Here is a 26,179-nt window from a genome sequence, read left to right as displayed (position 1 = left end):
AATTATTTTTGATTTGATTTATTGTTTATGTAATAAAAGATTTACTTAAAATGTTATGTTTTGTGAGTTTTTTTATGCTACGAACTGTACTTACCGGCGATGTAAACCGAAGGAGACATTTCCGTAATGAAAGCTGCAACACCCTTTTTAGATCCCATCATCACTGCAGCATTATCGGCAGCAAAGCAAACCAAATTCTGCCAAGGAATTTCGTTTGAGTCTATTTCTTCCGCGAGTATTTTGTAAATGTTTTCGCCTGTGGAAGCCGTATTGCATTCCCTCAAAGACAGAAGTACTGACAATGCTTTTCCAATGTCGTCATCGAAATATCGAACACAAGGTGCAATTCGCGTAGTTTTCACCCTTTTTGGAACGGATAATTATTCCCGGATAGGCTTTTGAATATTCTTCACGGAATGACTGCAGTTTTCTTTTCGGTTTAAGACTCGTTTGCGATTTTTCTCCGGCTGATTCCATGATGGTTCGCTCGTTTGGAAACAATGGCAACTGGTGCCTCGTGCTTGGCAGCGGTGCTATAAATAGCCTGGCTCGATAGGAAGTTACGGGAAGCAGTGTCGATTGTCATTGTTGTTACGCGATTTCGTGAATAAAACTTTTAAAAAACTTTTTTTTTTTAATTAATGAAAAACCGTATTTTTTATCACTGCAACCGTAACCCGGAATAGGTTGATGCAAACCGTACTAATTACGGGAAAACCGGAGTAGTTGGCAGGTATGCTTTTATACCCAATCATGGCACCCACCTGTTCCCAATTAGCCTGTTCACCTGTGGGATGTTCCAAATAAGTGTTTGACGAGCATTTCTCAACTTTTTTGCCACTTGTGCCAGCATTTTTGAAACATGTTGCAGGCATCAAATTCCAAATGAGCTAATATTTGCAAGAAATAACAACGTTTTCCAGTTCGAAGTTAAGTATCTTGTCTTTGCAGTCTATTCAATTGAATATAAGTTGAAAAGGATTTCTTAATCATTGTATTCTCTTTTTATTTAACATTTACACAACGTGCCAACTTCACTGGCTTTGGGTTTAGTATAACATTAACCTGCGAAGAGGAAGTGATTTGCTCCCAGAACACAAACACACACTGACATTAAGAAATCCTACCAGAGGAGGCCCGGCTACTCCTTTACCTTGTTGGGGTCGGGTCTCAGCTTCTCGTTATTGGCCGTGGCCGCTTTCTCGGCCGCTTTCTTCTGCCGCTGCGGGCCCTGGCCAAAGAAGATGTAGTTGACGAAGGCGTACTCCAGCAGGGCCAGGAAGACGAAGACAAAGCAGCCCATCAGGTACATGTCAATGGCCTTCACGTAGGGGATCTTGGGGAGCGTCTCTCGCAAATGTGTGTTGATGGTGGTCATGGTCAGCACGGTGGTGATGCCTGGAAATGCAGCGTTTTGGTTAGAGTCACACCTTTTGGGGGAAAAGGGGAGCAAGTACAGGCTAGATTTGGTTCCAAACATGGATGTGGTGGACAAAAATAAAGTTACGATATTGAATGGAGACAAGTCAAACACTAGTGCCGGGTGGAAAACGGCAATTCGGGCTGAACCATGTCTCTATAGAGCTCGTTGATTGGCTTTCTGAGGCTGCCTTTTTGCCATCGTGACATTGATTGACAGCGCACAGCAGTTGACCAATCAGTGGTCAGACGCCAGATAAGAGCAAGTTGGCATCCACACTGCAATATGAATCACAAACAAGAAAGACAAATAATGGGTGCTCTACTCAAAAGTAATGTGTCGTCATCGCCAATGTGAAAAGAACGCAAATTGTAGCAAAATGTCTGTGATTCCTGATAACACGATGGCTTAAGTCATACTTGCCAACCTTGAGACCTCCGATTTCGGGAGGTGGGGGGTGGGGCTGGGGGGCGTGGTCGGGGGTGTGGCGGCGGGCGTGGTTGGGGGCGCGGTTAAGATATATATATATATATAAGAAATACTTGACTTTCAGTGAATTCTAGCTATATATATATATATATATATATATTTTATTACATATATATATATATATATATATATATATATATATATATATATATAGATAAATAAAAGAAATACTTGAATTTCAGTGTTCATTTATTTACCCATATACACACACATAACACTCATCTACTCATTGTTGAGTTAAGGGTTGAATTGTCCTTCCTTGTTCTATTCTCTGTCACTATTTCAGAACACACACATTATAAAAATATACATTATAAAATCAATAAGAAAACGGGAGCTCTAATTTGGGAGTCTGAATTAGGATCAGAAGTTCCTATATACACATTGCGCACTCACGTCGCCTTTTTGTATTGATTACTGCAGCTGTGCACTGGATTCATTCACAAATACAAACTACAACTCACAAACACTTTAGAGTTAGGCTCCACCATCAGAATGTGTACTTAAACTTATAAAGATCACATGGATATTATTCAGTGAGTTGATTCACCAAAACTAACCTGTTGTACAGGAGGAAAAAGCACACAGGACGTTTCAACTGTTCACAGACTGGTCGCGCTCATCAGAATGACAAGACACTTCCGGTCTGCAGGTGATAGCATTCAATTGGGAAGAAACGCCCTACTGCCCCCTACTGACCAATGTGAATACTGATAAATGTGTAATGACAGCTCCAAAAACGAATTCAAACCACAAAATAAAATAAATAAATCAACACAAAAATGTGACACATTATGGGTGGGTCACATATGCATGTACAGTAGATGGCAGTATTGTCCTGTTTAAAAGTGTCACAACATTGCTGTTTACGGCAGACGAACTGCTTTACAGTAGACAAAACTTGACTGCTGTTGTGTGTTGTTACCGCGCTGGGAGGACGTTAATGAAACTGCCTAACAATAAACCCACATAAGAAACCAAGAACTCGCCCTCGATCATTAGCTGTTTATATTGTGGGAAAGCGGACGTGAGAACAGGCTGTCAACACGTCACTCAGGTCCGCATGGAGCTGGAGGGGGCGTGGCCTCCAGCTCCGCCTGAATTTCGGGAGATTTTCGGGAGAAAATTTGTCCCGGGAGGTTATCGGGAGACGCGCTGAATTTCGGGAGTCTCCCGGAAAATCCTGGAGGGTTGGCAAGTATGGCTTAAGTATCGGTCTTTTGTTCCAGCTGACATAGTTCTATTCCCAGCCAGGACATGCAAAGTATAATACGACCCCCTCCACGCTTGACGGTAGGAATGGTGTTCCTGGGATTAAAGGCCTCACCTTTTCTCCTCCAAACATATTGCTGGGTATTGTGGCCAAACAGCTCCATTTTTGTTTCATCTGACATCACATGGACAAAGGTACCGTATTTTTCGGAGTATAAGTCGCTCCGGAGTATAAGTCGCACCGGCCGAAAACGCATAATAAAGAAGGAAAAAAAACATATATAAGTCGCACTGGAGTATAAGTCGCATTTTTTGGGGAAATGTATTTGATAAAAGCCAACAGCAAGAATAGACATTTGAAAGGCAATTTAAAATAAATAAAGAATAGTGAACAACAGGCTGAATAAGTGTACGTTATATGAGGCATAAATAACCAACTGGTATGTTAACGTAACATATTATGGTAAGAGTCATTCAAATAACTATAACATATAGAACATGCTATACGTTTACCAAACAATCTGTCACTCCTAATCGCTAAATCCCATGAAATCTTATACGTCTAGTCTCTTACGTGAATGAGATCAATAATATTATTTGATATTTTACGGCAATGTGTTCATCATTTCACACATAAGTCGCTCCTGAGTATAAGTCGCACCCCCGAAAAATACAGTAAGACCTACTGGAGGAAAGTTCTGTATAAATCAGGCCTTAAGTGTTATGTTTTACATCACTTTCAAAAATGCTGTTTCTCTGAAAAACTCCATCCATCTTTCTACCGCTTGTCCCCTTTGAGGTCACAGGGGGCTGGAGCTTATCCCAGTTCCATTCGGGCGAAAGGCAGGATACACTCTGGACAAGTCGCCAACTCATTGCAGGGTCAACACAGATAGACAGACAACGCTCAAAGTCACATTCACACACTAGTTAACTAACAATTTAACTTTTAATCATGTAAATACATCACAAACTGATGTTTCAAATATTTATTCTGGGTGACGGTTTATGAGGTGGCTACTCGTCCACCGTGTACGCTGCCTTACACCCGAGTGCAGCTGGGATAGGCCCTAGCCCCACCCCGTGATCCTAAAAGGGACAAGTGGTAGCAAAATAGATGGATGGATGCATGCATAATGGATGGACATTTTTTGGAGAAACAGCATTTTTGAAAGTGATATAAAACATGTTAATTGTAGAGGACACGGCTTCTCATCAAGTAAAAGTTGAAAGAAACTAAAGTGAACATTATTGTTGCACACAATGTTTACATCGTCATTGTGGAGGGGGGCGTGGCCTGTGGGCCTGCAGCGGAACGGGGTGTGCCAGGACCGGCCTCGAAGTCAGCGACAGGTGCGTAGATGGCCCAGGTGGGCCTTATTATCGAATCACCTGTCGCTCTGTTTAAGCAGCAGCCGAGAGAAGAGACGTTTTTGGAGCTGGCATGAGAGCGAGAGCATGCCAATTGGACAATTGCTGGAAAGCAACCCGCAGACATTATATAAAAATAAAACTATATTGTAACGGGCTCTCATGGCAATGCACTGTTTGAAATATTTTCTTGAAACGTAAATGGTTCTGCACTATTCTTCGCACTTTTACATACATGTTTGTAGTAATAAATATGATTAGACCATTTGAGCATTATGTTTCTTTAAATACAGTAGGTGTGTTTATCACTGTTTGCAGCTGGATAGACTCCAGCCCCACCGCGACATCGAGCGAGATAAGCGGTAGAAAATGAATGGATGGATTGAGGATTTCTCAAGTTTTATTTTTCAGTTTACTCGTACTTCCCGCGTTGAAAATTTCTGGTGATTTCCCTCCGTGCAGACAAAAATGGCACGCTTTGCTTTGCAGCTGCAGACTTTCTTACTTTCGCCAAAAAAGGTTGTTTTCGTCAGGTTTCTTTTGTCTGTTTGTTAGCAACATGCCTCAAATAGTTATGGATAGATTTTGATGACATTTTCAGGAAATGTCCATAAAAACAATGCCTTTTATCGACTATGAGTACAAACACACTTCACTTCCTGTTCCACGCCCCCACCTTGGCGGTCCCGCGCCACTTAGAGGATTCTGGGAGATGTCGTTTATTTTCAGACTCAGGCATTGCTTAAGCACCAGAAAAAAATAGCCTTCGTCAAGTTTGTATTTAATACTGTCACACGTCACGGCAATATATATATATATATATATATATATATATATATATATATATATATATATATATATGTATATATATATATATATATATATATATAAGACTTTGAAATCGAAACACCGCAGTATCTACAAAACCGTTACATCCCTACTGTTTATAAAATATAATTAAAGTTGTTTTATTTTATACACTTGAAGCAATTACATTAATTTAAAGATATAAAAAAAATCATGCGCGGACAATTAGACAAATACTAAATGTTTTTCTATTTTTCTTTTCCGTATCATTTATACGGCCTTCAGGGTTAAAAAAAGTACCGTATTTTTCGGACTATAAGTCGCAGTTTTTTTCATAGTTTGGCCGGGGTTGCGATTTATACTCAGGAGCGACTTATGTGTGAAATTATTAACACATTAGCGTTAAATATCAAATAATATAATTTAGCTCATTCACGTAAGAGACTAGACGTATAAGATTTCATACGTTAACATAACCATAATAAGTTACGTTAACATACCAGTTGGTTATTTATGCCTCATATAACGTACACTTATTCAGCCTGTTGTTCACTATTCTTTATTTATTTTAAATTGCCTTTCAAATGTCTATTCTTGGTGTTGGCTTTTATCAAATACATTTCCCCCAAAAATGCGACTTATACTCCAGTTCGACTTATATACAAACTCTGTTTCCATATGAGTTGGGAAATTGTGTTAGATGTAAATATAAACAGAATACAATTTTTTGCAAATCATTTTCAATCCATATTCAATTGAATGCACTACAAAGACAACATATTTGATGTTCAAACTCATAAACTTTATTTTTTTTTTGCAAATAATAATTAACTTAGAATTTCATGGCTGCAACACGTGCCAAAGTAGTTGGGAAAGGGCATGTTCACCACTGTGTTACATGGCCTTTCCTTTTAACAACACTCAGTAAACGTTTGGGAACTGAGTAGACACATTTTTTAAGCTTCTCAGGTGGAATTCTTTCCCATTCTTGCTTGATGTACAGCTTAAGTTGTTCAACAGTCCGGGGGTCTCCGTTGTGCTATTTTAGGCTTCATAATGCGCCACACATTTTCAATGGGAGACAGGTCTGGACTACAGGCAGGCCAGTCTAGTACCCGCACTCTTTTACTATGAAGCCACGTTGATGTAACACGTGGCTTGGCATAGTCTTGCTGAAATAAGCAGGGGCGTCCATGGTAACGTTGCTTGGATGGCAACATATGTTGCTCCAAAACCTGTATGTACCTTTCAGCATTAATGGCGCCTTCACAGATGTGTAAGTTACCCATGTCTTGGGCACTAATACACCCCCATACCATTACAGATGCTGGCTTTTCAACTTTGCGCCTATAACAATCCGGATGGTTCATTTCCTCTTTGGTCCGGAGGACACGACGTCCACAGTTTTCCAAAAACAATTCGAAATGTGGACTCGTCAGACCACAGAACACTTTTCCACTTTGTATCAGTCCATCTTAGATGAGCTCAGCCCCAGCGAAGCCGACGGCGTTTCTGGGTGTTGTCGATCAACGGTTTTTGCCTTGCATAGGAGAGTTTTAACTTGCACTTAAAGATGTAGCGACCAACTGTAGTTACTGACAGTGGGTTTCTGAAGTGTTCCTGAGCCCATGTGGTGATATCCTTTACACACTGATGTCGCTTGTCGATGCAGTACAGCCTGAGGGATCGAAAGGTCACGGGCTTAGCTGCTTACGTGCAGTGATTTCTCCAGATTCTCTGCACCCTTTGATGATATTACGGACCGCAGATGGGGAAATCCCTAAATTCCTTGCAATAGCTGGTTGAGAAAGTTTTTTCTTAAACTGTTCAACAATTTGCTCACGCATTCGTTGACAAAGCGGTGACCCTCGCCCCGTCCTTGTTTGTGAATGACTGAGCATTTCATGGAATCTACTTTTACAGACACATTTTTTAAGCTTCTCAGGTGGAATTCTTTCCCATTCTTGCTTGATGTACAGCTTAAGTTGTTCAACAGTCCGGGGGTCTCCGTTGTGCTATTTTAGGCTTCATAATGCGCCACGCATTTTCAATGGGAGACAGGTCTGGACTACAGGCAGGCCAGTCTGGTACCCGCACTCTTTTACTATGAAGCCACGTTGCTGTAACACGTGGCTTGGCATAGTCTTGCTGAAATAAGCAGGGGCGTCCATGGTAACGTTGCTTGGATGGCAACATATGTTGCTCCAAAACCTGTATGTACCTTTCAGCATTAATGGTGCCTTCACAGATGTGTAAGTTACCCATGTCTTGGGCACTAATACACCCCCATACCATTACAGATGCTGGCTTTTCAACTTTGCGCCTATAACAATCCGGATGGTTCTTTTCCTCTTTGGTCCGGAGGACACGACGTCCACAGTTTCCAAAAACAATTTGAAATGTGGACTTGTCAGACCACTTTTCCACTTTGTATCAGTCCATCTTAGATGAGCTCAGGCCCAGCGAAGCCGACGGCGTTTTGTCGATGTGTTGTCGATCAACGGTTTTCGCCTTGCATAGGAGAGTTTTAACTTGCACTTACAGATGTAGCGACCAACTGTAGTTACTGACAGTGGGTTTTTGAAGTGTTCTTGAGCCCATGTGGTGATATCCTTTACACACTGATGTCGCTTGTCGATGCAACACAGCCTGAGGGATCGAAAGGTCACGGGCTTAGCTGCTTACGTGCAGTGATTTCTCCAGATTCTCTGCACCCTTTGATGATATTACGGACCGTAGATGGTGAAATCCCTAAATTCCTTGCAATAGCTGGTTGAGAAAGTGTTTTTCTTAAACTGTTCAACAATTTGCTCACGCATTCGTTGACAAAGTGGTGACCCTCGCCCCGTCCTTGTTTGTGAATGACTGAGCATTTCATGGAATCTACTTTTACAGACACATTTTTTAAGCTTCTCAGGTGGAATTTTTTCCCATTCTTGCTTGATGTACAGCTTAAGTTGTTCAACAGTCCGGGGGTCTCCGTTGTGCTATTTTAGGCTTCATAATGCGCCACACATTTTCAATGGGAGACAGGTCTGGACTACAGGCAGTCCAGTCTAGTACCCGCACTCTTTTACTATGAAGCCACGTTGATGTAACACGTGGCTTGGCATTGTCTTGCTGAAATAAGCAGGGGCGTCCATGGTAACGTTGCTTGGATGGCAACATATGTTGCTCCAAAACCTGTATGTACCTTTCAGCATTAATGGCGCCTTCACAGATGTGTAAGTTACCCATGTCTTGGGCACTAATACACCCCCATACCATTATAGATGCTGGCTTTTCAACTTTGCGCCTATAACAATCCGGATGGTTCTTTTCCTCTTTGGTCCGGAGGACACGACGTCCACAGTTTCCAAAAACAATTTGAAATGTGGACTCGTCAGACCACAGAGCACTTTTCCACTTTGTATCAGTCCATCTTAGATGAGCTCAGGCCCAGCAAAGCCGACGGCGTTTCTGGGTGTTGTCGATCAACGGCTTTCGCCTTGCATAGGAGAGTTTTAACTTGCACTTACAGATGTAGCGACCAACTGTAGTTACTGACAGTGGGTTTCTGAAGTGTTCCTGAGCCCATGTGGTGATATCCTTTACACACTGATGTCGCTTGTTGATGCAGTACAGCCTGAGGGATCGAAAGGTCACGGGCTTAGCTGCTTACGTGCAGTGATTTCTCCAGATTCTCTGCACCCTTTGATGATATTACGGACCGCAGATGGTGAAATCCCTAAATTCCTTGCAATAGCTGGTTGAGAAAGTTTTTTCTTAAACTGTTCAACAATTTGCTCACGCATTTGTTGACAAAGTGGTGACCCTCGCCCCGTCCTTGTTTGTGAATGACTGAGCATTTCATGGAATCTACTTTTACAGACACATTTTTTAAGCTTCTCAGGTGGAATTTTTTCCCATTCTTGCTTGATGTACAGCTTAAGTTGTTCAACAGTCCGGGGGTCTCCGTTGTGCTATTTTAGGCTTCATAATGCGCCACACATTTTCAATGGGAGACAGGTCTGGACTACAGGCAGTCCAGTCTAGTACCCGCACTCTTTTACTATGAAGCCACGTTGATGTAACACGTGGCTTGGCATTGTCTTGCTGAAATAAGCAGGGGCGTCCATGGTAACGTTGCTTGGATGGCAACATATGTTGCTCCAAAACCTGTATGTACCTTTCAGCATTAATGGTGCCTTCACAGATGTGTAAGTTACCCATGTCTTGGGCACTAATACACCCCCATACCATCACACATGCTGGCTTTTACACTTTGCGCCTATAACAATCCGGATGGTTCATTTCCTCTTTGGTCCGGAGGACACGACGTCCACAGTTTTCCAAAAACAATTTGAAATGTGGACTTGTCAGACCACTTTTCCACTTTGTATCAGTCCATCTTAGATGAGCTCAGGCCCAGCGAAGCCGACGGCGTTTCTGGGTGTTGTCGATCAACGGTTTTCGCCTTGCATAGGAGAGTTTTAACTTGCACTTACAGATGTATCGACCAACTGTAGTTACTGACAGTGGGTTTCTGAAGTGTTCCTGAGCCCATGTGGTGATATCCTTTACACACTGATGTCGCTTGTCGATGCAGTACAGCCTGAGGGATCGAAAGGTCACGGGCTTAGCTGCTTACGTGCAGTGATTTCTCCAGATTCTCTGCACCCTTTGATGATATTACGGACCGCAGATGGTGAAATCCCTAAATTCCTTGCAATAGCTGGTTGAGAAAGTTTTTTCTTAAACTGTTCAACAATTTGCTCACGCATTCGTTGACAAAGCGGTGACCCTCGCCCCGTCCTTGTTTGTGAATGACTGAGCATTTCATGGAATCTACTTTTACAGACACATTTTTTAAGCTTCTCAGGTGGAATTCTTTCCCATTCTTGCTTGATGTACAGCTTAAGTTGTTCAACAGTCCGGGGGTCTCCGTTGTGCTATTTTAGGCTTCATAATGCGCCACGCATTTTCAATGGGAGACAGGTCTGGACTACAGGCAGGCCAGTCTAGTACCCGCACTCTTTTACTATGAAGCCACGTTGCTGTAACACGTGGCTTGGCATAGTCTTGCTGAAATAAGCAGGGGCGTCCATGGTAACGTTGCTTGGATGGCAACATATGTTGCTCCAAAACCTGTATGTACCTTTCAGCATTAATGGCGCCTTCACAGATGTGTAAGTTACCCATGTCTTGGGCACTAATACACCCCCATACCATCACAGATGCTGGCTTTTCAACTTTGCGCCTATAACAATCCGGATGGTTCATTTCCTCTTTGGTCCGGAGGACACGACGTCCACAGTTTTCCAAAAACAATTCGAAATGTGGACTCGTCAGACCACAGAACACTTTTCCACTTTGTATCAGTCCATCTTAGATGAGCTCAGGCCCAGCGAAGCCGACGGCGTTTCTGGGTGTTGTCGATAAACGTTTTTTTGCCTTGCATAGGAGAGTTTTAACTTGCACTTAAAGATGTAGCGACCAACTGTAGTTACTGACAGTGGGTTTCTGAAGTGTTCCTGAGCCCATGTGGTGATATCCTTTACACACTGACGTCGCTTGTTGATGCAGTACAGCCTGAGGGATCGAAAGGTCACGGGCTTAGCTGCTTACGTGCAGTGATTTCTCCAGATTCTCTGCACCCTTTGATGATATTACGGACCGCAGATGGTGAAATCCCTAAATTCCTTGCAATAGCTGGTTGAGAAAGTGTTTTTCTTAAACTGTTCAACAATTTGCTCACGCATTTGTTGACAAAGCGGTGACCCTCGCCCCGTCCTTGTTTGTGAATGACTGAGCATTTCATGGAATCTACTTTTACACCCAATCATGGCACCCACCTGTTCCCAATTTGCCTGCACACCTGTGGGATGTTCCAAATAAGTGTTTGATGAGCATTCCTCAACTTTATCAGTATTTATTGCCACCTTTCCCAACTTCTTTGTCACGTGTTGCTGGCATCAAATTCTAAACTTAATGATTATTTGCAAAAAAAATGTTTTTTTTAATCAGTCTTTGTAGCATATTCAACTGAATATGGGTTGAAAATAATTGTATTCCGTTTATATTTACATCTAACACAATTTCCCAACTCATATGGAAACGGGCTTTGTAGATACATTGTGCTTGAAACATTAGCACGTGTACATGCACAATCTGCATTTGGTCAGATTCACACGTATTATAAATAACCCAGCGGTCTCTGTAGCTCGCAGCCTCGTCTCTCATTGGCTCTCTCGCCCCGCGTCCCGCGAACACGCGGCGAGCGGATCTTTAAATCACGTTAGCCTCCAAACATCCCATGTGGGGCTGCAACCTGCATGTGTCCCACTAAGGGGAAACACAAATGGTGTGTGACAAGGATGACACACATAAACGCCGGGAGGCCGCTCCTCCCGCGGCTCTGACCTTCCCGAGCCGAACGCTGCAAAATTGAGCCGGGCCGCCTTTGGTTCCGGTGTGACTGGAAATATGGAAAAAAAAAAGTGCGTTTATTGCAACGGGCCGTCACTTAGCGGGCCTGGTGAGCGACAGACGGGCGGAGGGGAAGACGGCACGCTTCAAGGTCGAGCCGCTGCGCCACTCTTTGCATGAGTCATGCGTGGAGTCATCGGAACAGCAGACATTTATGTGCTATCACTGCCTTGCTTAAAGCTCGTGAGAAAAGCAATCAAAACACACATCAGACTCATGACAGACAGAGGTGCCTTAAATGCACCATGTTCTTTCAACTTGCCAAATAAAACTGTCAGGCTTGTCCCTGACAGTTTGGTTAAAGGGGAACATTATCACCAGACCTATGTAAGCGTCAATATATACCTTGATGTTGCCGAAAAAAGACCATATATTTTTTTAACCGATTTTCAAACTCTAAATGGGTGAATTCCAAGTGGAGGAGTTCAAGTACCTCGGAGTCTTGTTCACGAGTGAGGGAAGAGTGGATCGTGAGATCGACAGGCGGATCGGTGCGGCGTCTTCAGTAATGCGGACGCTGTATCGATCCGTTGTGGTGAAGAAGGAGCTGAGCCGGAAGGCAAAGCTCTCAATTTACCGGTCGATCTACGTTCCCATCTTCACCTATGGTCATGAGCTTTGGGTTATGACCGAAAGGACAAGATCACGGGTACAAGCGGCCGAAATGAGTTTCCTCCGCCGGGTGGCGGGGCTCTCCCTTAGAGATAGGGTGAGAAGCTCTGCCATCCGGGGGGAGCTCAAAGTAAAGCCGCTGCTCCTCCACATCGAGAGGAGCCAGATGAGGTGGTTCGGGCATCTGGTCAGGATGCCACCCGAACGCCTCCCTAAGGAGGTGTTTAGGGCACGTCCGACCGGTAGGAGGCCACGAGGAAGACCCAGGACACGTTGGGAAGACTATGTCTCCCGGCTGGCCTGGGAACGCCTCGGGATCCCCCGGGAGGAGCTGGACGAAGTGGCTGGGGAGAGGGAAGTCTGGGCTTCCCTACTTAGGCTGCTGCCCCCGCGACCCGACCTCGGATAAGCGGAAGAAGATGGATGGATGGATGGATGGATAAATGGGTGAATTTTGGCGAATTAAACGCCTTTCTAATATTTGTGACGTCACATCGGGAAGCAATCCGCCATTTTCTCAAACACCGAGTCAAATCAGCTCTGTTATTTTCCGTTTTTTCGACTGTTTTCCGTACCTTGGAGACGTCACATTCCCGTCTCGCCCGAGCCAACTTTCCGTTGCATCCCGGAAAGGCTAACACCCAAGACCAAGTCATGACACACGTTAATCAACATTAAACTGCCTCAAGTTGTAGCTCAGATTAAATAAAATGACAAAACTTTTCTTCTACATATAAAAGGTGAAACATTAAAGGGGAACATTATCACCAGACCTATGTAAGCGTCAATATATACCTTGATGTTGCCGAAAAAAAGACCATATATTTTTTTAACCGATTTTCGAACTCTAAATGGGTGAATTCCAAGTGGAGGAGTTCAAGTACCTCGGAGTCTTGTTCACGAGTGAGGGAAGAGTGGATGGTGAGATCGACAGGCGGATCGGTGCGGCGTCTTCAGTAATGCGGACGCTGTATCGATCCGTTGTGGTGAAGAAGGAGCTGAGCCGGAAGGCAAAGCTCTCAATTTACCGGTCGATCTACGTTCCCATCCTCACCCATGGTCATGAGCTTTGGGTTGTGACCGAAAGGACAAGATCACGGGTACAAGCGGCCGAAATGAGTTTCCTCCGCCGGGTGGCGGGGCTCTCCCTTAGAGATAGGGTGAGAAGCTCTGTCATCCGGGGGGAGCTCAAAGTAAAGCCGCTGCTCCTCCACATCGAGAGGAGCCAGATGAGGTGGTTCGGGCATCTGGTCAGGATGCCACCCGAACGCCTCCCTCAGGAGGTGTTTAGGGCATGTCCGACCGGTAGGAGGCCACGAGGAAGACCCAGGACACGTTGGGAAGACTATGTCTCCCGGCTGGCCTGGGAACGCCTCGGGATCCCCCGGGAGGAGCTGGACGAAGTGGCTGGGGAGAGGGAAGTCTGGGCTTCCCTGCTTAGGCTGCTGCCCCCACGACCCAACCTCGGATAAGCGGAAGAAGATGGATGGATGGATGGATGGATAAATGGGTGAATTTTGGCGAATTAAACGCCTTTCTAATATTCGCTCTCGGAGCGATGACGTCACGCTGTGACGTCACATCGGGAAGCAATCCGCCATTTTCTCAAACACCGAGTCAAATCAGCTCTGTTATTTTCCGTTTTTTCGACTGTTTTCCGTACCTTGGAGACGTCACATTCCCGTCTCGCCCGAGCCAACTTTCCGTTGCATCCCGGAAAGGCTAACACCCAAGACCAAGTCATGACACACGTTAATCAACATTAAACTGCCTCAAGTTGTAGCTCAGATTAAATAAAATGACAAAACTTTTCTTCTACATATAAAAAGTGAAACATTAAAGGGGAACATTATCACCAGACCTATGTAAGCGTCAATATATACCTTGATGTTGCAGAAAAAAGACCATATATTTTTTTAACCGATTTTCAAACTCTAAATGGGTGAATTCCAAGTGGAGGAGTTCAAGTACCTCGGAGTCTTGTTCACGAGTGAGGGAAGAGTGGATCGTGAGATCGACAGGCGGATCGGCGCGGCGTCTTCAGTAATGCGGACGCTGTATCGATCCGTTGTGGTGAAGAAGGAGCTGAGCCGGAAGGCAAAGCTCTCAATTTACCGGTCGATCTACGTTCCCATCCTCACCTATGGTCATGAGCTTTGGGTTATGACCGAAAGGACAAGATCACGGGTACAAGCGGCCGAAATGAGTTTCCTCCGCCGGGTGGCAGGGCTCTCCCTTAGAGATAGGGTGAGAAGCTCTGCCATCCGGGGGGAGCTCAAAGTAAAGCCCCTGCTCCTCCACATCGAGAGGAGCCAGATGAGGTGGTTCGGGCATCTGGTCAGGATGCCACCCGAACGCCTCCCTAAGGAGGTGTTTAGGGCATGTCCGACCGGTAGGAGGCCACGAGGAAGACCCAGGACACGTTGGGAAGACTATGTCTCCCGGCTGGCCTGGGAACGCCTCGGGATCCCCCGGGAGGAGCTGGACGAAGTGGCTGGGGAGAGGGAAGTCTGGGCTTCCCTGCTTAGGCTGCTGCCCCCGCGACCCGACCTCGGATAAGCAGAAGAAGATGGATGGATGGATGGATGGAGATACAGTCAATAAATAATGTGAACATGTATCATAACATGGAAATCTAAGAGAACGTTTTGTGAATGAGGATGCTTGTGGACTGGTAATTTATTTTTATTTTATTTTACACATTTTTATTAAAAACAAAAAACAGTTTTTCCAACGTATTACATTTTAGACGATTTCTCTTCTTAGTTAATATTTCTCTGGCTGTAGAAAAGACCCGCTCACAGGGCACAGAGGAGGCGGGAGTGCGACACACTTCACGTATCGGTCACGTGACCAAAACAGCTCATGATCGGTCACGTGACTTTCTAAAAGCGGTACGCGCACCGACACAGGGTTTTGCTCTATGAGCTCGACGCATGCGCCGATGCATCGGTGTTGCCGGACCCATCACTAGTTCCTATAGCTATTTACGAGTGATGGGTTGATGAGGCGTCATGAAGCGTTTCGACACATTGCAAAACTGTGTTGATACTGTGTCGATACTGTGTCACTAAATACTGACATCTGCTGGACATTAAAAATCCCTACAGGGAACCTATGGACCGACTCAACTGACACCGATTTTATGACCTAGTACAGGGGTCGGCAACCTTTACCACTCAAAGAGCTATTTTGACCAGTTTCACAAATTAAAGAAAACAATGGGAGCCACAAAAATCTTTTGAAATTTAAAATGAAATGACGCTGCATTCAAAGTTTTTTTTTTGTTTTGTGCTATGTATAAACCAAGGGTCTCAGACACGCGGCCCACACCTTAATATGAAAATTGAATGTTAGTGCGGCCCGCAAGTTTTATATGAATGGCGCTTGACAGCGTCATTCTTGTCAACCCTTCCGATTTTTCCGGCAGACTACGAATTTCGGGGCAACTGTTCTCTCGGACGTGCCGTGATGGTACAGCATTTAGCGCCCACTACAACCAGCGTGCCGGCCCAGCCACACGTTGTATGGGGCTTCTGCTTGCTCACATAAGTGACAGCAAGGCATACTTGGTCAACAACCACACAGGTTACACTGACGGTGGCGGTATAAAAAACTTTAACACTCTTACTAATAATGCGCCACACTGTGAACCCACACCAAACAAGAATGACCAACACATTTCGGGAGAACATCTGCACCGTAACAGAACAAATACCCAGAATCCCATGCAGCCCTAACTCTTCCGGGCTACATTATACACCCCCGCTACCAAACCCCGCCCACCTCAACCGACGCACGGAAGGGGGGGGGGGGGGGGGGTTGATGTGTGAGGGAGCAGGGTTGGGGTGGGGGCGGGGTTTGGTGGTAGCAGGGGTGTATAATGTAGCCCGGAAGAGTTAGGGCTGCATGGGATTCTGGGTATTTGTTCTGTTGTGTTTATGTTGTGTTAAGGTGCAGATGTTCTCCCGAAATGTGTTTGTCATTCTTGTTTGGTTTTGGTTCAAAGTGTGGCGCATTATAAGTAAGAGTGTTAAAGTTGTTTTATATGGCCACCGTCAGTGTAACCTGTGTTGTTGTTGAGCAAGGTCACTTACGTGTGCAAGCAGAAGATGCATAAAACAAGAGACTGGGCTGACACGCAGTTAATATAGATTGTAGAGGGCGCTAAATGCTGTACCATCATGGCACGCCTTTAATATTATTGTAAGGGTGAAAATCGGAGAATATTAATCCCGGTAATTATCTGCGAGAGGCACTGAAATCCGGAAGTCTCGGCAAGTATGCAGCTGAGCCGCATCAGAGTGATCAAAGAGCTGCATGCGGCTCCGGAACCGCGGGTTGCAGACCCCTGACCTAGTATATTCAATAATATAAACCAAGTCATTGTATTTCATTTAGGATTATTTCATATCTTCATTTAAATAAAAATATATTTTTTATCTTTTTTAGATACAGTCAATAAATAATGTGAACATGTATCATAACATGGAAATCTAAGAGAACGTGTTGTGGATACTTGTGGACTGAGAATTTTTTTATTTTATTTTTACACATTTTTATTAAAAAAAAACAGTTTTTCCAACATATTACATTTTAGACGATTTCTCTTCTTAGTTATTATTTCTCCGGCTGTAGAAAAGACACGCTCACAGGGCACAGAGGAGGCGACACAGTTCGTGTATCGGTCACTTGACCGAAACAGCTCATGATCGGTCACGTGACTTTCTAAAAGCGGTACGTGCACCGACACAGGGTTTTGCTCTATGAGCTCGACGCATGCGCCGATGCATCGGTGTAGCCGGACCCATCACTATTATTTACAGTTTGCTGTCTCCTAACTTCTTATTTTCTGTTAGCTATATCCAGTTAGCCGTTAGTTATTCCTAGTTCCTGTTTACTCGTTCCTGTTCCCTGTCTCCAGCTTGCCTGTGCCTGTTTCCTGGTTTGTGTTTTGCCTTATTTTTATGGACATTAAAGGGGAACATTAGCACAATTTCAGAATGGTTAAAACCATTAAAAATCAGTTCCCAGTGGCTTATTATATTTTTCGAAGTTTTTTCCAAAATTTTACCCATCACGCAATATCCCTAAAAAAAGCTTCAAAGTGCCTGATTTTAACCATCGTTATATACACCCGTCCATTTTCCTGTGACGTCACACGGTGAAGCCAACACAAACAAACATGGCGGAAAGAACAGCAAGCTATAGCGACATTAGCTCGGATTCAGACTCGGATTTCAGCGGCTTAAGCGATTCAACAGATTACGCATGTATTGAAACGGATGGTTGTAGTGTGGAGGCAGGTAGCGAAAACCAAATTGAAGAAGAAACTGAAGCTATTGAGCCATATCGGTTTGAACCGTATGCAAGCGAAACCGACGAAAACGACACGACAGCCAGCGACACGGGAGAAAGCGAGGACGAATTCGGCGATTGCCTTCTAACCAACGATTGGTATGTGTTTGTTTGGCATTAAAGGAAACTAACAACTATGAACTAGGTTTACAGCATATGAAATACATTTGGCAACAACATGCACTTTGAGAGTGCAGACAGCCCAATTTTTATCAATTAATATATTCTGTAGACATACCCTCATGTCAGCAGGCCAGGGAAGCTAGGGTCGATATTCTTCTCTTGACGGTGTGAGCCAAGACATCCAGGGGGTTTAGCTCGCTCATCTGCGGGAACAAACTGCCGCCATTGCTTGCCGTGCTACCGAGGTCCTTTGTCCCTGAATTGCTCACACACTCCGGCAGATTCAATGGGGGTCTGGCGGCAGATTTCTTTGACTTTATCGTTGGAAATGCATCTGCTTTGAGTGTCGCAGGATATCCACACATTCTTGCCATCTCTGTCGTAGCATAGCTTTCGTCGATAAAGTGTGCGGAACAAACGTCCAATTTCTTGCCACTTTGGCATCTTTGGGCCACTGGTGCAACTTGAATCCGTCCCTGTTCGTGTTGTTACACCCTCCGACAACACACCGACGAGGCATGATGTCTCCAAGGTACGGAAAACAGTCGAAAAAAACGGAAAATAACAGAGCTGATTTGACTCGGTGTTTGAGAAAATGGCGGATTGCTTCCCGATGTGACGTCATCGCTCCGAGAGCGAATATTAGAAAAGCGTTTAATTCGACAATAATTCACCCATTTAGAGTTCGGAAATCGGTTAAAAAAATATATGGTCTTTTTTCTGCAACATCAAGGTATATATTGACGCTTACATAGGTCTGGTGATAATGTTCCCCTTTAAATCATCTTTTCCTGTACCAAGCCTGCCTTCTCCGCATCTTGGGGTTCGTCACCAACACAATGTGACAAAAACAAGGAAAATGTTACAAAAATGCACACTTTTGACACCCCTGCTATAGATAATAAAAAATTTAATCTGATAAATGTATGGATAAAAAGCAGAGCCTGGCGACGCATGCGCGTTTATCATAACTCGCTCTCTGTCTCTGTCTCTGCCCCTCCCTCACCAATTTGTTTTGTCTTTAACCTCTTCTTAACCCTGAACGTACATTGAAAATACACGCAACCATAACTCCAAATGCCGGACATTTGAGGCATTTAAGAAACATCACCCTGACAGCCCCGCAAAAAAGGACATGTCCGGTGAAAAGAGGACGTACGGTCAGTTTCAGACCAGTTGATCTGCCGTTTCTTTTCTTTTCTCCTCTGCTCCCCCCTATCCCTTGTGGAGGGGGAGACACTCAGGTCCGGTGGCCATGGATGGGGTGCTGGCTGTCCGGGGTCGGGACCCGGGGTGGACCGCTCGCCTGTGTATCGGTTGGGAACATCTCTGCGCTGCTGACCCGTCTCCGCTCGGGATGGTTTCCTGCTGACCCCACTGTGGACTGGACTCTTACTGTTATGCTGGATCCACTATGGACTGTACTCTCACAATATTATGTTAGACCCACTGGACATCCATAGCATTCGGTCTCCCTAGAGGGGGGGTTACCCACATATGCGGTCCTCTCCAAGGTTTCTCATAGTCATTCACATCGACGTCCCACTGGGGTGAGTTTTTCCTTGCCCTTATGTGGGCTCTGTACCGAGGATGTCGTTGTGGCTTGTGCAGCCCTTTGAGACACTTGTGATTTAGGGCTATATAAATAAACATTGATTGATAGCCCGGTTTCACCAGACATGTCCTCTTTTGCTAGCATGCTAGCAGCTAACGGGCGAGGATGAACTGACCATACGTCCTCTTTTCACCGGACATGTCCTCTTTTGCGGAGCTGTCAGGGCGGGGTTTCTTAAATGCCTCAAATGTCCGGCATTTTGAGTTAGGGTTGCGTGTATTTTCAATGTACGTTCAGGGTTAAGAAGGGGTTAAAAACAAAACAAATTGTGGGGCTGTCCGGGCGGTGTTTCTTAAATGCCTCAAATGTCCGGCATTTTGAGTATTGTTTACACAACGTGCAGCACGCTACTTAATATGTGTCACACCGCGGTGAGGGAAGTCTTGTCTTGGTTTTTTCTGTCTTGTGATCTACATGTTTTATTTTGAAAAGCAACTCCTCTTGTTTCAGATCACGGGTCCTTCCTCTTGTGTCACCAGTCTGACGTCATTCCTGACCCTTGATTGTTTCCATCTGTTTCCCATTACCCTCATGTTCTTTATAAGCCCAAGCCTCCCCTTGTTCTGTGCCAGATTGTCTCGAGCTTTCGTACCTGTCTTGCGTTCCATGTCCCTGTTCATGTCCATGCCTTGCCTTGTCTCACGTCTACGTCCTTGCTCCCAGAATATCCCACGCTGTAATTTTGAATTGACTTTTTTCCTCCCTCAGAGCAACTTTTGTTATCCTACCTTTTTCTACCGGAGTGGTGAGTTATTATTTTTCCTTAAAGATTTTTTCCTCAAAGTTTGTTGAGTGATTTTTTGTTTACATTGATTAGAGTAGTTAAGTTTTATAGTCTTTATTTTCTTCATCCTGTTTGGAGCGTTTTTTTTGTTAAAGTTTTTGATAACAGATACGGTGCTAACTATATCGTCCTTATTTTTGTATTCCTCCTTTTTTTTGGAGTGATTTTCGGTTTTTCCCTTTTGGAACATTTTGTCGATAGTATTTTTGTATTTCATAGTAATTGAATTTACTCGGCTCTGGAGGCTTAAAGAGTATTTCAAAATAAAAGCTTTATTTGGAATCACCTCTCTGCATCTGAGTCCCTTCCTCCGTCCAAGCCTGACATTATGTCCGTGTGGAAACTCGTTCGGTACACCTCCACACCGAAACGAAACCCCCGTACCGAAACTGTTCGATACAAATACACGTACCGTTACACCCCTATTATTAGGGCCCGCAATGGCCCATTGCAAAAGGACTCCCACAGGGAGTCCTTATGCAATGGGACATAAGGACCTATTGTTATTCGTTCGTTTTATTATTCTTTATTCTTCCGCCGCCACAACAAACTGTAATTTGACCCACTTAACATGCTTCAAAACTCACCATATTTGACCCACACATCAGGACCTGCGAAAATTACCTTTTTAAAAAAAAACCAACCCCAAAACTCAAAATTGCGCTCTAGCACCCCCTAGGAAAAAAAACAACTAGCCTGCCTGTAACTCCCACTAGGAAGGTCGGAGAGACATGAAACAAAAACCTCTATGTAGGTCTGACTTAGACCTAGTTCTCATAATTGTATATCCTCGGGCTAAAATCAACAGGAAGTTGGCAATTCCCCCATCAAGACAAAAAAGTACTAAAAACAGTCACTTTTGCCTCTTTGAGCTGCAATTTGACCCCCTTAACATGCTTTAAAACTCACCAAACTGAACACACACATCAGGACTGGCTAAAACTGTGATATAATGAAAAAACCTAACCCCAAATCTAAAAATTGTGCTCTACAGCAATTTTTTAATAAAACGCACAAAAAACTACTCCTCGGATGAAAAATCTGACAAAACTGCCTGTAACTCCCACTGGGAAGGTCGGACAGACATGAAACAAAAACCTCTATGTAGGTCTCACTTAGACCTACATTTCATAAATTGACAACCCCCAGCAAAAATCAACAGGAAGTTTGCTATTCCCCCTTCAAATCAACATTTTTGTTAAAACATTATCTCCTCTGAGCGCGTTTGTTGTTTCGGCTTCAAACTAACACAGGAGAGAGATTGAACCCTTCTGATTAAAAGTTGGTGAAAGAGTTGTGATACCTGCTCCGGTTTTGATTTTATGACCCTTCAAATACCCGCTGCACTGATGCTCCTGCGGTGCTGTTTTTTTAAGATGGCTGCTCAAAAGCAGGAAGCACCAACGTGCCCACACAATGCAGACAAGGTAGGTACACTAGACAAAAGTCTTGGGACACTTCAGACTAAAAGTAGACAAAAGTATTGGGACACTTAGGACTAGCACCTGCCAAATACGCGGGCCCGAACAACGCTGCTTGCAGCTTTAATTTTGATTATTGTTTCTCAGCTGTTTGTAAATGTTGCAGTTTATAAATAAAGGTAAAAAAAAAAAAAAAAAATTAAAAACGTAGCCTCTGCGCATGCGCATATCATAGATCCAACAAATCGATGACTAAATTAATCGCCAACTATTTTTATAATCGATTTTAATCGATTAGTTGTTGCAACCCTATGCGCGTAAAATGCCTTTTTCATGACGTAACTACGGGTTGTTGCTCGGGGCGGCCGGACCATCCTACCCAGGGCCACTCTGGCAGCCGAGGCGTCGTAGTTGATCCAGAAGGAGACCCAGGAGAGGATGGTAATCAGGATGGAAGGCATGTATGTCTGCAGGATGAAGTAACCAATGTTCCTCTTCAGTTTGAAGCTGAGGGACAGGCGGGGGTAGGAACCTGAAGGAGGAACGAAAATAGATTTTACTCAGCGGCGTCCACTGTGGCCACATTTTACTACCGACTCAAATCCCGGTACCGATTGGCTGAATGGGGGCGGGGGTACTGCAAAAAGTCAGTGTTCAAAAACAAGAAAAAACAAACAAAAATGAGGGGTATTTTACTTGAACGAAGCAAAATTATCTGCCAATAGAACAAAAATTTTTAGTAAAATTAATAAAATTATCTAACTATATATTAGCTAACCTCAATGAACCCAAAAACACCTTAAAATAAGTACAGGTAAAAGCCAGTAAATTAGAATATTTTGAAAAACTTGATTTATTTCAGTAATTGCATTCAAAAGGTGTAACTTGTACATTATATTTATTCATTGCACACAGACTGATGCATTCAAATGTTTATTTCATTTAATTTTGATGATTTGAAGTGGCAACAAATGAAAATCCAAAATTCCGTGTGTCACAAAATTAGAATATTACTTAAGGCTAATACAAAAAAGGGATTTTTAGAAATGTTGGCCAACTGAAAAGTATGAAAATGAAAAATATGAGCATGTACAATACTCAATACTTGGTTGGAGCTCCTTTTGCCTCAATTACTGCGTTAATGCGGCGTGGCATGGAGTCGATGAGTTTCTGGCACTGCTCAGGTGTTATGAGAGCCCAGGTTGCTCTGATAGTGGCCTTCAACTCTTCTGCGTTTTTGGGTCTGGCATTCTGCATCTTCCTTTCAAAATATTCTAATTTACTGGCTTTTACCTGTATATTCTCACTAATAACAAGTGCACTTTTTTTGGTAGAAAAAAAAGAGACCTTTTTGCTCAATATGTTGAAAAATATTCTTAAATGAAGTAAATGCTAGTGCCATTATTTTTGACATAATGATATGCGCTCGGCATTACATTTCTTGAAACCAGCAAACTTATACTAAAAACTAATTTATTGTTCTTAATGGAAAGGCAACAAGGCAAGCGCTTGTTACTCTCGGGGTCTCCTAGCCGCTCAGGCAAATCATATGGTCTAAAAATGCATTTTTCCATGGATAACATGACATCATCGCGCCAAGTGTGTGCTCTTTCAGTCGAATAGTGCACATATTTACAGCCCGGCCCCCGGCCAACATTTTTTTTTATTGTAATTTTGAAGAATTCATCTGAATGTGCATGAACTATTTCTGTTCAAAATTGTTTGAAATGTCAAATGTTTAAATATGAACTGTCAGTTTACTGTACTGTGCCAACTGTACTACTATATGAGTACCTATTTTCTCTTGTTTCATTGAAAATTGAGAGGGGGGGAGTATATTTACAGCTAGAATTCACCAAGTCAAGTATTTCATATATATATATATATATATATATATATATATATATATATATACATACATATATATATATATATATATATATATATATATATACATATATATATATATATACATACATATATATATATATATATATATATATATATATATATATATACATACAGGTAAAAGCCAGTAAATTAGAATATTTTGAAAAACTTGATTTATTTCAGTAATTACATTCAAAAGGTGTAACTTGTACATTATATTTATTCATTGCACACAGACTGATGCATTCAAATGTTTATTTCATTTAATTTTGATGATTTGAAGTGGCAACAAATGAAAATCCAAAATTCCGTGTGTCACAAAATTAGAATATTACTTAAGGCTAATACAAAAAAGGGATTTTTAGAAATGTTGGCCAACTGAAAAGTATGAAAATGAAAAATATGAGCATGTACAATACTCAATACTTGGTTGGAGCTCCTTTTGCCTCAATTACTGCGTTAATGCGGCGTGGCATGGAGTCGATGAGTTTCTGGCACTGCTCAGGTGTTATGAGAGCCCAGGTTGCTCTGATAGTGGCCTTCAACTCTTCTGCGTTTTTGGGTCTGGCATTCTGCATCTTCCTTTCAAAATATTCTAATTTACTGGCTTTTACCTGTATATTCTCACTAATAACAAGGGCACTTTTTTTGGTAGAAAAAAAAGAGACCTTTTTGCTCAATATGTTGAAAAATATTCTTAAATGAAGTAAAAGCTAGTGCCATTATCTTGACATAATGATATGCACTCGGCATTACATTTCTTGAAACCAGCAAACTTATACTAAAAACTAATTTATTGTTCTTAATGGAAAGGCAACAAGGCAAGCGCTTGTTACTCTCGGGGTCTCCTAGTCGCTCAGGCAAATCATATGGTCTAAAAATGCATTTTTCCATGGATAACATGACATCATCGCGCCAAGTGTGTGCTCTTTCAGTCAATTAGTGCGCATAATTACAGCCCGGCCCCCGGCCAAATTTTTTTTTATCGTAATTTTGAAGAATTTATCTGAATGTGCATGAACTATTTCTGTTCAAAATTGTTAGAAATGTCAAATGTTTAAATATGAACTGTCAGTTTACTGTACTGTGCCAACTGTACTACTATATGAGTACCTATTTTCTCTTGTTTCATTGAAAATTGAGAGGGGGGGAGTATATTTACAGCTAGAATTCACCAAGTCAAGTATTTCATATATATATATATATATATATATATATATATATATATATATATATATATATATATATATATATATATATATACATGTATATATATATATATACATACACATACAGGTAAAAGCCAGTAAATTAGAATATTTTGAAAAACTTGATTTATTTCAGTAATTGCATTCAAAAGGTGTAACTTGTACATTATATTTATTCATTGCACACAGACTGATGCATTCAAATGTTTATTTCATTTAATTTTGATGATTTGAAGTGGCAACAAATGAAAATCCAAAATTCCGTGTGTCACAAAATTAGAATATTACTTAAGGCTAATACAAAAAAGGGATTTTTAGAAATGTTGGCCAACTGAAAAGTATGAAAATGAAAAATATGAGCATGTACAATACTCAATACTTGGTTGGAGCTCCTTTTGCCTCAATTACTGCGTTAATGCGGCGTGGCATGGAGTCGATGAGTTTCTGGCACTGCTCAGGTGTTATGAGAGCCCAGGTTGCTCTGATAGTGGCCTTCAACTCTTCTGCGTTTTTGGGTCTGGCATTCTGCATCTTCCTTTTCACAATACCCCACAGATTTTCTATGGGGCTAAGGTCAGGGGAGTTGGCGGGCCAATTTAGAACAGAAATACCATGGTCCGTAAACCAGGCACGGGTAGATTTTGCGCTGTGTGCAGGCGCCAAGTCCTGTTGGAACTTGAAATCTCCATCTCCATAGAGCAGGTCAGCAGCAGGAAGCATGAAGTGCTCTAAAACTTGCTGGTAGACGGCTGCGTTGACCCTGGATCTCAGGAAACAGAGTGGACCGACACCAGCAGATGACATGGCACCCCAAACCATCACCCAACCATGCAAATTTTGCATTTCCTTTGGAAATCGAGGTCCCAGAGTCTGGAGGAAGACAGGAGAGGCACAGGATCCACGTTGCCTGAAGTCTAGTGTAAAGTTTCCACCATCAGTGATGGTTTGGGGTGCCATGTCATCTGCTGGTGTCGGTCCACTCTGTTTCCTGAGATCCAGGGTCAACGCAGCCGTCTACCAGCAAGTTTTAGAGCACTTCATGCTTCCTGCTGCTGACCTGCTCTATGGAGATGGAGATTTCAAGTTCCAACAGGACTTGGCGCCTGCACACAGCGCAAAATCTACCCGTGCCTGGTTTACGGACCATGGTATTTCTGTTCTAAATTGGCCCGCCAACTCCCCTGACCTTAGCCCCATAGAAAATCTGTGGGGTATTGTGAAAAGGAAGATGCAGAATGCCAGACCCAAAAACGCAGAAGAGTTGAAGGCCACTATCAGAGCAACCTGGGCTCTCATAACACCTGAGCAGTGCCAGAAACTCATCGACTCCATGCCACGCCGCATTAACGCAGTAATTGAGGCAAAAGGAGCTCCAACCAAGTATTGAGTATTGTACATGCT

At 43.1% G+C, this 26,179-nt stretch overlaps 1 protein-coding gene across 2 annotated transcripts in view; it reads right to left on the bottom strand.

Annotated features, from left to right (window-relative positions):
• Positions 1 to 26,179, bottom strand: part of gabrb2a (gamma-aminobutyric acid type A receptor subunit beta2a) — a 233,893-nt gene that overhangs the window by 32,903 nt on the left and 174,811 nt on the right. For both annotated transcript variants that reach the window (XM_061930323.2, XM_061930322.2), the window contains exons 7-8: positions 22,060 to 22,212; positions 1,154 to 1,398 (exon numbers count right to left, since the gene is read on the bottom strand). In XM_061930323.2, the coding sequence (XP_061786307.1) occupies positions 1,154 to 1,398; positions 22,060 to 22,212 (398 nt within the window). The remainder of the gene's footprint in view (positions 1 to 1,153; positions 1,399 to 22,059; positions 22,213 to 26,179) is intronic.

This window comes from Nerophis lumbriciformis, linkage group LG36, assembly GCF_033978685.3.
Source record: "Nerophis lumbriciformis linkage group LG36, RoL_Nlum_v2.1, whole genome shotgun sequence".
Taxonomy (NCBI): Eukaryota; Metazoa; Chordata; class Actinopteri; order Syngnathiformes; family Syngnathidae; genus Nerophis; species Nerophis lumbriciformis.
Note: the sequence above shows the minus strand (reverse complement) of the source record. Positions and strands in the feature narration are given on the sequence as shown.